Source organism: Microcaecilia unicolor, chromosome 1, assembly GCF_901765095.1.
Source record: "Microcaecilia unicolor chromosome 1, aMicUni1.1, whole genome shotgun sequence".
NCBI classification, from domain to species: domain Eukaryota; kingdom Metazoa; phylum Chordata; class Amphibia; order Gymnophiona; family Siphonopidae; genus Microcaecilia; species Microcaecilia unicolor.
The window spans coordinates 484,970,066-484,985,457 of record NC_044031.1 but is presented as its reverse complement, the minus strand read 5'-3'; the positions used below and the strand labels follow the sequence as shown (position 1 = coordinate 484,985,457).

Genomic DNA, 15,392 nt, shown 5'->3' with positions numbered 1-15,392 from the left:
GGGCACAGGGAGAGAAAGAGAGGGAGGGTTATGCTGGGCACAGGGAGAGAGAGAGGGGGAGATACTGGGCACAGGGAGAGGACACAGAGAGAAATACTGGGCACAAGGAGGGAACAGAGAGAGAAAGAGGGTGTGTGAGAGACAGGGCAATGCTGGAAGAAGACAGACAAGAATGAGCATAGGCGTAGTTTGACTGTTTCATTTGGGGGGGGGGCAAAGGAAGGGGCGGGGCATATTAGCATATTCATTTGCATATATGTATATGCAAATTATGCTAATATGGAGAAGGGAAGGAAGGGAGCAAAAGCTGGCATTTTTGGGGGGAATAACCATAACAAATATGTATGAGATATCTCATACATATACATTATGGTTGTTCCCAAAAAAGCCATCTCTTTCTCCCTTCCTTCCTTCCTTCCTTCTTTCCTCCTTACCCAGCACTCCCTCTTCCTCTCCAATAGTATTTTCCCACCCCCATTCCCATACCACAGATGCACATTTCCAAAAGCTGACATATTCCAATTAATAAATTCTGAATAAAATACTTTTTTCTACCTTTGTTGTCTGATCATTTCGTTTTTCTATTCGCTTTGGTCTCAGTGTCTTCTGTTTTATGCAGTGTCTTCTTTCCAGTAGGCTTCCCTCTGCTCCCCACCCTCCCAGTCCCATCCATCTTCTGCTCCTTCCCTCTGCTCCCCACCCTCCCAGTCCCATCCATCTCCTGCTCCTTCCCTCTGCTCCCCACCCCTCCCAGTCCATACATCTTCCCTCTGCTGCCCCCCCCCCCCACTGCGAGGTCCAGGATTGTGAGTCCGTTTACCCCATCTCTTCCTCCCTCCCTCCCTCCCTCCGGCGCAGGCAGCAGTCCTCTTCAGTCCTTCTGCGCTCCTGGCAGCGGTAGCAACGTATACACGCTGCCTTCGGTCTGCCCTGGAAGCCTTCTCTTCAAGTTCCTGTTCCCACCTATGCGGGAACAGGAACTTGAAGAGAAGGCTTAAGAAGATTATGCAGTGGAAAATGTTATCTGTGCAGATGACATCACCTTGCTCATTCCTTTGGAGATGGGGTTGTTCAATTTTAATGCTAGAGCCACAGTTTGTGTTAAACTGGTTGAATATTGGGTTACTACACACAAGTTAAGCTTAGATAAAACAAAAAAATGTTATTTCTTCCAATCCTCAACAGGCTTGTCAAATAATAAATATAGAGAAGAATGGCTTTCCAGTGGAACTGGAGTTAAAGATTTTGGTAATAGTATTGGATAATAAACTTTCTTTTGAGAAACATGCAGCCCAGTTAACTAGAAAGGCTTTTTTCACTCTGAAATGTTTAAGAAGGATCAGGCGTTGTTTTGACCTCTACAGTTTAGACTAGTTGTTCAAGCCTTAATTTCGAGTCAGTTAGCCTATTGGAACATGCTGTTTGTGGACTGTACACAATTAATTTTAAAGAGGTTATAAACCCTACAAAACGTAGCAATTCACTTCGTTTATTCTGTGAAAAAATCTGATAGGGTGACTCCTTTATTGATCAAAGCCCACTGGCTCTCTGTCCAAGCTGGAGTATATTTAAAGGCTTGCACACTTATCTTTAAAGTATTATATGGTTTTGCCCCAGATTATATGTTGTCAATGCTTACTTTCCCTTGTCGGGACATTACTATACAATTACAGAATACGCTGTTTTTACATCTTCCATATTTTAGATCTGTGAGATATAAAAGAATATATCAATCTTCATTTTCTTTTACAGGAGTCAAACTTTGGAATGATCTCCCTGTATTTCTTAAATCATGTCACACTGAGGGGTTGGTGAGCCCTTGGGATGCAATCGGATTTGCAACATCCACCCAACCTGGAGGTCAGGCAGGCCCCGGCTAGGGTGGACTAGAACTGAAAGCTGGAAGAGGTGCTGGGCTTGGAAACTGAAGGGAGCGGGAGCCCAAGGCTGGAAGGAGTACTGAGGCTGGAGACAAGAGGGAACAGAAACTGGAGTCCAGAAGGCGTATAGGTGACTGGAAGGGGACTGGAACTGAGGCCTGCTGAAGCTGGAAGGAGCTGGAACTTGGAAGCGTACAGAAGCTGAAAGCTGGAGGAAACTGGAATTGAAGATGTACTGAAGCTGGAACTAAAGATGTACTGAAGCTGGAGGGAGCTGAAACTGAAGATGTACAGAAGCAGGAACTGAAGACTTTGCTGCAACTAGCTGCTAGAAGCTCTAGATGACCCGTTGCAAAGGTAAAGGGGAAGTGTCCTCCAGCTCCCTATAAGGGTCCCGACCCCTGACATCTTCAAGGAGCGCTCCCGGATATTGCTGCTCCTGGACTTTTAAAGAATGCTCCTGCATGCGCCTAGGAGCACTGGCGATGACTGACAAGGGAGGAAGATGTCTGAGCCGCCATAAGTACATAAGTAATGCCACACTGGGAAAAGACCAAGGGTCCATCGAGCCCAGCATCCTGTACACAACAGCGGCCAATCCAGGCCAAGGGCACCTGGCAAGCTTCCCAAACGTACAAACATTCTATACGTGTTATTCCTGGATTTGTGGATTTTTCCCAAGTCCATTTAGTACTTGTCCTTTAGGAAACTGTCTAACCCCTTTTTAAACTCTGCCAAGCTAACAGCCTTCACCACGTTCTCCGGCAACGAATTCCAGAGTATAATTACACGTTGGGTGAAGAAGAATTTTCTCCGTTTTGTTTTAAATTTACTACACTGTAGTTTCATCGCATGCCCCCTAGTCCTAGTATTTTTGGAAAGCGTGAACAGACGCTTCACATCTATCTGTTCCACTCCACTCATTATTTTATACACCTCTATCATGTCTCCCCTCAGCCGTCTCTTCTCCAAGCTGAAAAGCCCTAGCCTCCTTAGTCTTTCTTCATAGGGAAGTCTTCCCATCCCCGCTATCATTTTAGTCGCCCTTCGCTGCACCTTTTCCAATTCCACTATATCTTTCTTGAGATGCGGCGGCCAGAATTGAACACAATATTCAAGGTGCAGTCGCACCATGGAGCGATACAATGGCATTATAACATCCTCACACCTGTTTTCCATACCTTTCCTAATAATACCCAACATTCTATTCGCTTTCCGAGCCACAGCAGCACACTGAGCAGAAGGTTTCAGTGTATTATCGACGACGACACCCAGATCCCTTTCTTGGTCCGTAACTCCTAACGTGGAACCTTGCATGACGTAGCTATAATTCGGGTTCTTTTTTCCCACATGCATCACCTTGCACTTGCTCACATTAAACGTCATCTGCCATCTAGCTGCCCAGTCTCCCAGTCTCGCAAGATCCTTCTGTAATTCTTCACAGTCCTGTCGCGAGTTAACGACTTTGAATAACTTTGTGTCGTCAGCAAATTTAATTACCTTGCTAGTTACTCCCATCTCTAAATCATTTATAAATATATTAAAAAGCAGCGGTCCCAGCACAGACCCCTGAGGAACCCCACTAACCACCCTTCTCCATTGTGAATACTGCCCATTTAATCCTACTCTCTGTTTCCTATCCTTCAACCAGTTTTTAATCCACAATAGGACTTTTCCTCCTATCCCATGACCCTCCAATTTCCTCTGTAGCCTTTCATGAGGTACCTTGTCAAACACCTTTTGAAAATCCAGATATACAATATCAACCGGCTCCCCTTTGTCCACATGTTTGTTTACTCCTTCAAAGAATTGAAGTAAATTGGTCAGGCAAGATTTCCCCACACAAAAGCCGTGTTGACTCGGTCTCAGTAATCCATGTCCTTGGATGTGCTCTGTAATTTTGTTTTTAATAATAGCCACGGAGTGCTGGAAATGGCCGTACAAGTGGGCCTTAGTGCCAGGGAAGTAGCTGGAGACCATGGGGCTGGGCCCCGACACTAAGGTGAGCCGGGATGGGGGGGGGGGGGGGGGGGAGAGGCACGGTAACAACCATGACAGATCATTTGATAATCTGTCACATTTCAGAAAAGAACTAAAAATGTGTTCGAGAAGTTTCTTTATTGAGTATTCAACTGTACGCTATTTTTTTTTCTAGTAGTACTCTTTTAACGTGTTAGTCATTCTCTAGATCTTTTTATGATTTTGAAAAGTATTAATAATGTGATTGAATGTTGTAGCTTCAGTTTTGATTGTATCTTCCCAAATATGCCTGGCCTCTTAGCATTTGTAAACCGCACAGAAATGATGTGGTCATTGCAGTATAAAAGTACTTTTTATTTTAGTGCAGTGCTTTTAACTCTTATTCACTCGCTCAGTACCCATGTCTGTTTTAATCATTCCCATCATAAGTAATTCCCTTATCCCTTATTTGTCCTGTTTGTCTGTCTTAATTAGATTGTAAGCTCTGTTGAGCAGGGATTGTCATGTGTTTACTGTACAACGCTGCATATATCTAGTAGCGCTATAGAAATGGTAAGTAGTAATAGTAGAAGAAGATGAAAGGGGATAGACTCAGAAGTAACCTGAGCAAATAATTCTTCACAAAAATTACACTATCCTATCTATCCTCTTTTATCCTAGTCATATATTATCTAGCTGAACTTATCATACACTACTAAGCCCGACTTTACGTTGTTTTACTACTGTTTTATTGAAAATTCTATTCTTAACTTTGTATTTCAAATTACTATGTAAGCCGCATTGAGCCTGCATTGTGTGGGAAAGCGCGGGGTACAAATGTAATAAATAAATGAATTTGTGGAACAGCCTTCTGGTGGAGGAAGTGAAGACAAAAACTGTATCAGAATTCAAAAAAGCTTGGAATAAGTACATAGGATCTCTAAGAGAGGACCTTGTGAGACTGGGAGAATGGGCGTGCAAGTGGCAGATGAAGTTCAATGTTGACAAGTGCAAAGTGATGCATGTGGGTAAGAGGAACCCGAATTATAGCTACGTCTTGCAAGGTTCCGCGTTAGGAGTTACGGATCAAGAAAGGGATCTGGGTGTCGTCGTCGATGATACGCTGAAACCTTCTGCTCAGTGTGCTGCTGCGGCTAGGAAAGCGAATAGAATGTTGGGTGTTATTAGGAAGGGTATGGAGTCCAGGTGTGCGGATGTTATAATGCCGTTGTATCGCTCCATGGTGCGACCGCACCTGGAGTATTGTGTTCAGTACTGGTCTCCGTATCTCAAAAAAGATATAGTAGAATTGGAAAAGGTACAGCGAAGGGCGACGAAAATGATAGTGGGGATGGGACGACTTTCCTATGAAGAGAGGCTGAGAAGGCTAGGGCTTTTCAGCTTGGAGAAGAGACGGCTGAGGGGAGATATGATAGAAGTGTATAAAATAATGAGTGGAATGGATCGGGTGGATGTGAAGCGACTGTTCACGCTATCCAAAAATACTAGGACTAGAGGGCATGAGTTGAAGCTAGTGTGGTAAATTTAAAACGAATCGGAGAAAATTTTTCTTCACCCAACGTGTAATTAGACTCTGGAATTCGTTGCCGGAGAACGTGGTACGGGCGGTTAGCTTGACGGAGTTTAAAAAGGGGTTAGATAGATTCCTAAAGGACAAGTCCATAGACCACTATTAAATGGACTTGGAAAAATTCCGCATTTTTAGGTATAACTTGTCTGGAATGTTTTTACGTTTGGGGAGCGTGCCAGGTGCCCTTGACCTGGATTGGCCACTGTCGGTGACAGGATGCTGGGCTAGATGGACCTTTGGTCTTTCCCAGTATGGCACTACTTATGTACTTATGTGGTAGTAGATGGCATGGATGGGCAGAGTGGATAGGCCATATGGTCTTTATCTGCCTTCATTTTTCTATGTTTCTAACATGGGTTACATGATGCACTTAAGACCTCCTCCTGAACAGGCAATAGCAAGGTATTTCTATAACGTGGGCGTCTATATTTAAGCACCATAAATGTGCAAAAATCATATGCCACCTAAGTGCTATTCTATAACATTGTGCGTATTTCCAATAGAACATAGTTTGTAGATGGGCATACACATGGGAGGTATTTAGGCAGAGCGTAGATGAGTGCAAAGTTACAGAATACTGTAAATTACATGCAAAGCTTCAGAACATAAGCACACACATTTACACCAGCTCTATGACTGTGCGTCTAAGAACATACATGCCTACACAAATGATTACACTAATATTCTATGAAAGAAAGATACCTACCTTCCTTTATAGAACATGTGTCAATCAGAAGTCCTGGGTGCTGTGCCCTTGCTATTTACAGCAGTGACAATGTATGAAATTTACTGTGTATTAACTGCAAGCACTATCTATGTCTGATCTTCACCCATAACCCGCTCCATACTGCTCTAAGCAGTTGGTGTGGAAAATTTTACCACACGATAGCCATTACCATGGGCCTATACTAACAGCGTGCACTAAATCCCATTCTAACTGCTTAGTATACTTTAATAAACATGCCCTTCAGCTGGTTAAGTTTTTGAATATCCTGTTAAAGGAAACCAGATAAGTTATTAACCTGTTATCCTGAATATCAGCTCCTGGGATCTTGGGAATAAAGGAATGTAATGTAATACTAGCATTACAGATCTTATGCTGCACCTTTGCCCAACCAATTTTCTACAGGCAAAACAAAGTTCTTATTACCCTCACTTAACCTGCCTGAGAAAGACAAATGCAATCACCATGTCAGAACATACAGGGGGTAAAGTAAAAGTAGAAACTGTTACCTGTTTTTTATATAAAACAGTTGCACAAAAGCTGCAGCGATGACTTAAGTCAACAACCTGAAATGCAATCAAAGAATTTTTTTAAAACCCACAAAATTCCATATGCAATAGATACATTTCAAATCAGAAGAGAGTATTAGATACAGACGAGAGGCTGCCTTAGCAGAGAAAGAGCTACCTGAAGGATCTCCTTGAGGTGGTGAATCACTGGGGGTAAATAGAGGTCAGATAACTGTGATGCCTCAGTGACATCTACTTGACCCTGATCTGAATGAGCAGCAAGTATATAGCAGAAGCTGGGAGGAGGAAGAGTCATCTTTACCTGTTAGAAAAGAAAAAAATCATTCATATAGGACCAGTGGATAATTTAATATGCTCTTCCTGACTTAAATAATGGCTTGTGTGTATGACATGAACCATATCCTCTATTAAAAATAAATGCGACTATTCTGGAGAAATCCTACTTTCTCATTATTTACAGACTCTAATTATTTAAGGGATATATTTTCAGGAGTGCACCTAGCTGCACTTCATATTAGTAGTAAACTTGTTTGATATTCAAATGGAAGGTACCCACATAAATTATGTTCAAATACACATGCATCTCATGATGGCATAAGATTACTTGTATATTTTTGTAACACCCCTGACCTGGGTGCTCATGGATTCAGGGTTTGACCTGGTTGAAGCCTCCTGAGGGCAGTCTCTGTCAATCCCTTACTAGATTGGCGCTTGGTGCATCCACCTGGGGAAAGAAGCGTTAGCGGGTGGGATTACCCTCTTCTCCCCCAGGAACCCAAAAAATCAACTTCAAAGCAAACTGTAGAAAACAAGGCTGGCTGTTAGTTCAGCCAGGTTTGGAAGACTTTATATTTTTTCAAGTCCAAAAATACTCTGGAGTCAGCAATTTCTGAAAAACTCAAACTGTTTATTCTTCAACTCCACAGCATCAGGAACATCCAACCAGTATCAACTCTCCAACATTTAAGGCAAGTCTGTTAAAACTACACTCCTTCTGGTATTCCCCAAGGAAAACTCCTGTATTCTCCTTCCTTGTACCTATGTACAGAGGCTTTTCAGCAGGACTATTTACACTTTTTACAGACTCCTGTCCATGCCTATCCCAGAGAACAGTGTCCCAAAGGCTGTGCTCCTCTCCTATTCTCAGGTCCAGACCCCCTACAGTCTGACCTCCCTCTAAGGTGACCTTTGCGATGGCTCACCCTGGCCTTTGGATGGGCACTGCCTGGCTCTGATCCCATGCTGCCGTGCTGGGTCTCTCCTCTGCCCACCCGTATCTGTCCTCCTCCACAGTTGCTGCTTTGCTGAGCCATAACTTCCCTTTACAACCAATGACCACACTTCTCCTGTTTAGGATTCCCCTTTACTTCTCCAGGTCGGTGGACCATCGCACAACCAAAGACCTCTCTAAAGGGCAAACACTTAGTTTTATCTCCTTCCATATCCCCCCATTACTCTTCTGTCTCGGGGCACTATTTCTCTGCATTTTATTTCAAAACTACCCCCCTTGGGCTGGGCCTCCTCCCACCCAGGGTCCTCCCAGTCACTCCCCCAAGTGACTCTCCACAGGGACTTACTCTCTCAATAATCCCAACCTAACAGGGGATTACACTTTTAAATGAAGTTTACATGTATCAGTATCTAACAGGTTCCCCAAGTCCCCCAGGAACACCTTTAGTATGTAGCCAGATTAAAGTACATTATGAATTTATGTGTGTAATTTTAGGAGGCTGTAAATCCATTTAAGCGCATTCAGCCAACCTATGTATGTGGGTTCCTAGCTCTCCTAGTGCACAGAGCTCTGCATAAAGTTCACAGCATATGTGGTCTTTTCCCTTGCACAGCAGTCTTCCAAGTCCTCTATGTTAGTTTCATAGCTCAAGATGTAATGCAACTCTCAGGGAGGTGGGAGGGACTGTGCGCCTGATAATCCTACTATGAAAAACATCTGTTACAGATAAGCAACTTTGCTTTCTTCTCTCACTAAGCAGGATATAAACAGGCACACAAATAAATGACATCCAAGTTCAGAGTCACTTAGTTTTCTAAGAAATTTGTCCAGTGTCTCGCTCAACAGATGAAGATGTGTGAGTTGTTCATATCACAAAAACAGATTAGTCAGTACTTCTGGACTTAACATATCTTCTTTGATTGAGGACAACACCATACTATAAGCAGAGGTGAAGGTATGAAGTGAGGACCATGTGGCTGCTTTGCATACAATGCCCAGCAAAGCCGTCTGTGGATAGCAAGCTCTATATTTGATGCCCGGTAAGGACTGAGTATTGTTATCATGAGTAAAACCCTTTCTTTTACGAAAAAAGACGGCAAACGCTCCTCAGGGCAAGTTGCAGCTCACCCTCTGACTCCGCATTATCTCTAGCAGATGCATGCTCTTACCCAGCGAAGAGAGGTCTCTCCAAAGAACTGAAGCAATGTCTGACTGGCATTCAGGCAGAGATCAAGATGTCCAAGGAGGAGACCTTGGAACACATGGCATCCCTGAGTGCAGACCTCCGTGAGCTGGACAGGCGGGTGGAAGATATAGAACTCAAGCTCAATGAACATACCTGGAGACACATACCTCACAGATCAAGGACTTAGTAATGAAGCATACAAATTTTCTTTATAAACTGGACAACATTGAAAACAGAGGGCAGAGAAAGAACTTGCATTTTTGGGGGGGTCCCTGAGGGGGGGCGACAGAGGACGTGGCGGTAATAGTGTGCACGCTATGTTCTAAGCTGCTGGAATCAGAGGATGTTGTTAACTCTATGAACATAGAAAGGGCACACCGCTCTCTTGGGCAGTAGCAAGATAACAAGCCTAGAGATCTTATAGTACATTTTGCTAAGTTTGATGATAAAGATTGCATTCTCCAGCGGGCTCGTCGGGTTTCTTCCCTGGATAACAAAGAATCCAAGATTTCCGTCTATCAGGACTTGTCACAATTTACCCTGTCGCAATGAAAGCTTATGAAGCCTGTACTTGACATCTTATCTTAGAAAAAATTGTCTACTGTTGAGGTTTCCCCTTTTCCCTCTGCTTCTCTGGCAGCACTGGGTCCATTTGCTCGCTGCTGCCTGGAAGCTTCTGCATATGGCAGGCCTGGTAACTACTAATGCGCCACCTAGCACTATCACTCCAGCTACCTGTGCCAAAATACATAAGTGGAGCAGGGTTCCAATGCAATCCAAGAAATCTTCAGCTTCTTCCGGTTCCACTGCACCTCCATGACTTCGCTCTCTATTTGAGCCAAAGATATTCACTATTTCCTGCAAGCTAGGAAGTGAAGAGACAGTGGGTTTTTGAGTATATTGTATGTGAGTCTTATTTGAAGTGGCTGAAAAGTAGTGTAGATGATGCACGAATGTGTTAGTGGATAACTGTATTAGACTTTGGGTCTGCATGTGTGTGGGTTGGGGGGTGGGTAGTACTGGGTTCGTTCAGTGCAGTGGGTTAATTCTTTTACTTCTCACTCAGGGGACCTGGTAGGTCTGCTGTTTGGTGTATGTTGTATAAATGGGGGCAATCAGTTGGGGGTGGGGGTCTGGATGCGTTAGTGGGAAGAGGAATGGGGAAGATGTTACTGTTTCATTACTTGTCCAGATTTGGAGGGCTTTATTATGGATATGTACAATTTTGCTTTTGCCAGTTGTTTACTATGAATGTTGATTTAAAAACACTTTCTTATAATGTGAAATGCTTGAATACGCCTCAGCAAAGACAAAGGCCTTTTAAAGAGTTGCTCCACCTAAAACCACAAGTTGTGTTTGTACAAGAGACGCCCTTCGACGTTCTCATGAGGGGCTCCTGGCTTATCCTCACTTTCCTCATGTTTACCATGCTTCCATGGCCATGGGGCATAAGAGAGATGTGGGGTTGCCATCCTGTTACACTCTTCTTTGAAGGTACAGATCCTTAACACTAAATGTGATCCAGAGGAACGTTTCTTGTTTCTTCACCTTCTTCTGGGCCAGGTTGAAGTGACTTTGGCCGTTGCTTATGCCCCAAATGAACACCAAGAAGTATTTTACTCCAGGCTACAAAAAGCTCTGTCTCCTTTATTGACGGGTAAGCTAATCCTAGGGGAGGACTTTAATGCTACTCTTAACCCCAATTTGGATCTTTCTGGAGTTGTGGATGGATCTATCACATTTCTGAGGCCTTTAAAAATCTGTCTTGTACACTGGGCTTATATGATCCCAGGAGGCTTTCTCACCCTTGGAGTCATGACTATACTTGAGGTGGGGGCTCTGCACTCTGATATTGGGTGTATAACTCCTTCAGATCACGCACCTGTCTGGGTCTCCCTTCTTTCTCTTCAGGAGGAGGAGAAAGACCAGCACTGAACTTTAAATACCTTACAATTGCAGGATGATGAGATAGTGCAGGGCTATCAGGACATCTTGAAAGAATACTTAGATCTCAATCTTCACTCAGGCCCCTCCCTCAGTATTATATGAGATGCCCTGAAGGCAGTGTCGAGGGGATACTTCTTGCAGCAGGCTAGTTGACGTTCTTGCCAACAGAGGGTTCAACTATCTCACTGTCTTGACATTCCCAGACTAGAATCTTGTCACAAGATCAGCTGCCACTCTTCGGGAGTTACACGCGGCCAAACTTCAATTAGATGACATTTACTCTGAGCAACTGAGATTTGTTTAGTTGCATCAGATAGTGCGCCATTATGAATATACAAATAAATCAGGGTGGATGTTGGCTTTAAAGCTTCACGCACAGAGAGCAGAGTGATCTATTCTTAGCTTGAAAGATGAACACGGGAATCTACTCACAAAATCATCCTCAATTCAGCGCCATTTTCAGGACTTCTATCAAACTCTTTATTGCCAGGACTCTACCATTAGCCCATACGCTATACACGCTTACCTGTCCTCATGTCATCTTCCATCTCTCACTGACGAACAGTGAAAAGACTTAGATTGCCCTGTTATGCCGAAAGAGGTCCAGTTAGCCATTAAGGAGCTCCCCATAGGCAAACTACCTGGCTTAGATGGCTTTCCAAATGATTTCTATAAACAATTTGCAGTAGACCTAGCACCTCGCTTGGCTGAAAAACTAAATGAGGCTTGGTCGGGGGGGGGGGGGGGGGGAGGAGCTGCCCCCTTCCATGTATTGCTGTCATCCCCAAACCACACAAAGACAGAAATGAGTGTGCCTCATATCGACCCATCTCTGTTCTCAATGCTGAAATCAAGTTGCTTACCAAGGTTCTGGTTAATCAACTAGCCAAGGTGTTACCCTCTCTAATTCACCCTGACTAGGTGGGATTTGTGGCCCACCGGCAGGCAATGGACAATCTATGTCGAATGGTAGATTTGCTTTATTTTGCTAAGCAGGACCAGATCACGATGTATCTCCTTGGTCTAGACGCCAATAAGGCTTCTGATCGGGTCAATTGGCAGTTTATGTATAAGGTCATGGACTGCATTGGAATGGGACCTTGGTTTTGTGGGTAGATCCATGCTTTTTATTCTTCTCCAAAGGCCTACGTTCATGTTAATGGGGGAAACACTCGACGGGGGGGGGGGGGGGGGGGGGGGGGGGGGGGGGGTGTCCTCTCTCTCCAATACTGTTTACGATGGTTATGGAGAACTTTGCAGTCTTGATACGCTCAGACCCCGATATTTCTGGTATTACTGTACCAGGTAGGGAATACAAAATGGCCCTCTTTGCTGGTGATGTCCTGCATTCACTTTCTTGTCCTTTTATATCTTTCCCCAATCTTATGGAGCCATAGTGCGTTATTCGGTGGTCTCTGGGTTCAAGTTAGAGGCCCTTAAGATCCTCTTACCTAGGGTGCTTCTGGATTCTCTGCAATCTTTCGCTGGATTTCTCAAGGCATCCGGTATTTGGGGGTTCTATTGACTTCTTCTCTATCGGGCTTGTTTTCTGCCAACTACCCCAACTTGGTCAAAAATCTTTTTCAAGACTTAGAGCGCTGGGCGAGCTAGGAGCTCTCTTGGTTTGGACGTATATCTACTGTTAAAATGAACACTGTCCCTCGCCATTTATATCTTTTTCATATCCTTCCAATTCCCGTACAGGATCGGTTTCTCTGCCTCATTAGGGCTAAAAAGCAACCGACATTGCCCCACTCTTTCCTTTATAGAGATAGGAGGAGGGGGTTGGGGGTGCAAAATATTTTTTGGTATAATCGGGCTGCTTAGGCCAGGGCAGCCTTGGAGTGCTATCAGGCGCTTCCTCACAAACTATGGATACATATGGAACAAGCTTCTGTTGGACCACGGTCATTGGGTGCTCTGATGTGGCTTCCTAGTAAATACACACATTTGGGGGAGGAACTCTGCCCTTCGATTCTTACCACTATGTATTATTGGAATTTTTTTTTTGCTTCTTCAGACTGGATTTTATCTCATCTTACTCCTATAGCTTTTAATCCACTGTTCCTTCCCGGTCTGACCGCTAGCCCTTTTCACTACTGGGCTTTACTTGGCCTTAACACCTGGGGTCAGCTCTTTGATGAGGACTCTCTGGTTCCCTTTTCCACCTTACAGGACGAGTACTCCGCCCCAAGATAGATTTGCCTACACACAATTGATGCATTTTCTTACCTCAACTTCTATTTGTTCTAAAATACTAATAGAGGACTCCTACCTGGAAGATCTTTGTGAGGACTCTAAAAGTACCCGTGGGCTGATTACTTGCTTATACTATTATCTTCAGGTTTGCTCTCCACTCTACACATTACACCATACAAACTGGCAGAAGGAGCTGGGCCTGGGGGTTGACTGAGGTGAGGATGAGTGGAGCTCCTTGGAAAAGCTTTGTTGAAGGTCTCTGTTTCAGTTCCTTTTCAGGAAAAAGCTATTAAAGTTATGTACAGATGGTACCTTACTCCTGTACATCTTCAACACATTTCCCCAGGCATTTCTGCACAGTGCTGGAGGGGATGCGGGGAGCCTGGTACCATGGGTCATATATGGTGAACCTGTATTAAGGCCCAGGCCTTTTGGAGGGTGGTTCAGGACAGGTTGCAGTGCTGGCTGGGCTGCCAGATACCTTGGTCCCCAGTCTTTTTCTTGTTTCCCAAGAAGGGCCTGGTCTTAAGCCACCTCAAGCTCTACTAGTGCGCCACGCTATGTGTGCTGCTCGAGTCACCTTGGCTGAGCACTGAAAACAACAAACAATGCCACCCTTGACTAAGTGGCTTAATAAACTTTGGTATATCTGTGACATGGCGAGACTATTGGCTAATAGACACCATCTCTTGCACAAATGGGAACTTTTTGGGAGCCTTTCACACAACATTGATCAGCTTGAATGCTGCCTATCTTTTTTGTTTCTGGTGTTTGGGTTGCCCTTCAGGGTCTGGACTTACACAAGGGAGGAAAGTGCAGGGGTGGGGTCTAGTATTTTTTTTGGGGGGGGGGGGGAGTTTGGGTGCAGTACTTTTCCTAATATGAACATCTGTTTTTTTGGAAAATATATTTACAAAAAAAGAAAAATTTTGAAGTTTCTTCTGCTTACCAATTGTAGCCAGAAGTGTGGACGGGTAACTCAGCTGAAATGCCCTCTGCTTTGCAAGGTTGCATTGTCATGGATTTGCTATCTTCTTATATTTATACACAATGTCCTGTACCTTTTGGTTTTCAATAAAGACTTCTTACAAATTAAAAAAAAAAATTAATGATAGGCAATGGGGAGCCAGTGATAGCGAATAAAAAGAGAAGAGAAGCTACAACGTAGCAAATTTAAAACGAATCGGAGAAATATTTTCTTCACTCAACGTGTAATTAAACTCTGGAATTCGTTGCCAGAGAATGTAGAAAAGGCTTAGCGGAGTTTATAAAAGGCTTTCTAAAGAAAAAGTCCATAGACCGTTATTAAATGGACTTGGGGAAAATCCACTATTTCTGGGATAAGCAGTCAGTATAAAAATGTTTTGTACTTTTTTGGGATCTTGCCAGGTATTTGTGATCTGGATTGGCCTCTGTCGGTAACAGGATGCTGGGCTTGATGGACCTTTGGTCTTTCCCAGTATGACAATACTTATGCACTTATGTACTTATGATCAAAACTGTTTGCTTTTGAAAGAATCTGGATAGCTGTATTTTGTTAAAAGTGCCATGTATTGGGCTTAATTTAATTGCTGGAAAATGTAAATCTCAAGTTCAGAAACATAGCCCCATTCTTTCAATTCAATATATGAATATCTTGCATTACTTGGTTATCTACATTTTTCATTTAGGAAACAGTAATCTCGAATTCAATACTCACCTTTTCCTGGAGTACAACTCAAGAACCTAAAAGCCTTATCCAAGAGGAACTGGCCATAGAAGCAGAGACAAATGATAAACACATCTTATGGAGGGATTCGACTGTCATCCAGATGAATTCTAAAGTTAACACTAGCAGCTGCAGCACAGCAATGTCCATAGGTGACCCCTCTATTGAAAGAATCAGATCGTCACCAGATTGAAAAAATATAATTTGTTGTAGCCACTAGGACCTCAGCTGGAAAAGATGATCCACCTTCCATAGCAGAATCAGTCAATGAAACCCCAGACAAAGTGCTTGTAGAGATTTACCCCACTAGTACAGGTCAGAGGCTGGTGCTTCCTTGGACCTCTCCTGACATAAATTCTGGCATGTTCTGCAGGCCTGGAAAAAAATAAGGGTTTCATGGACTGAGATGTCACTCTACAGGTTAGGGCTCTTCTCTA

At 43.7% G+C, this 15,392-nt stretch overlaps 1 protein-coding gene across 2 annotated transcripts in view; it reads right to left on the bottom strand.

Annotated features, from left to right (window-relative positions):
- The window catches only part of SPIDR (scaffold protein involved in DNA repair), a 602,511-nt gene that overhangs the window by 60,661 nt on the left and 526,458 nt on the right, over window positions 1-15,392 (bottom strand). For both annotated transcript variants that reach the window (XM_030214124.1, XM_030214131.1), the window contains exons 13-14: window positions 6,842-6,985; window positions 6,664-6,720 (exon numbers count right to left, since the gene is read on the bottom strand). In XM_030214124.1, the coding sequence (XP_030069984.1) occupies window positions 6,664-6,720; window positions 6,842-6,985 (201 nt within the window). The remainder of the gene's footprint in view (window positions 1-6,663; window positions 6,721-6,841; window positions 6,986-15,392) is intronic.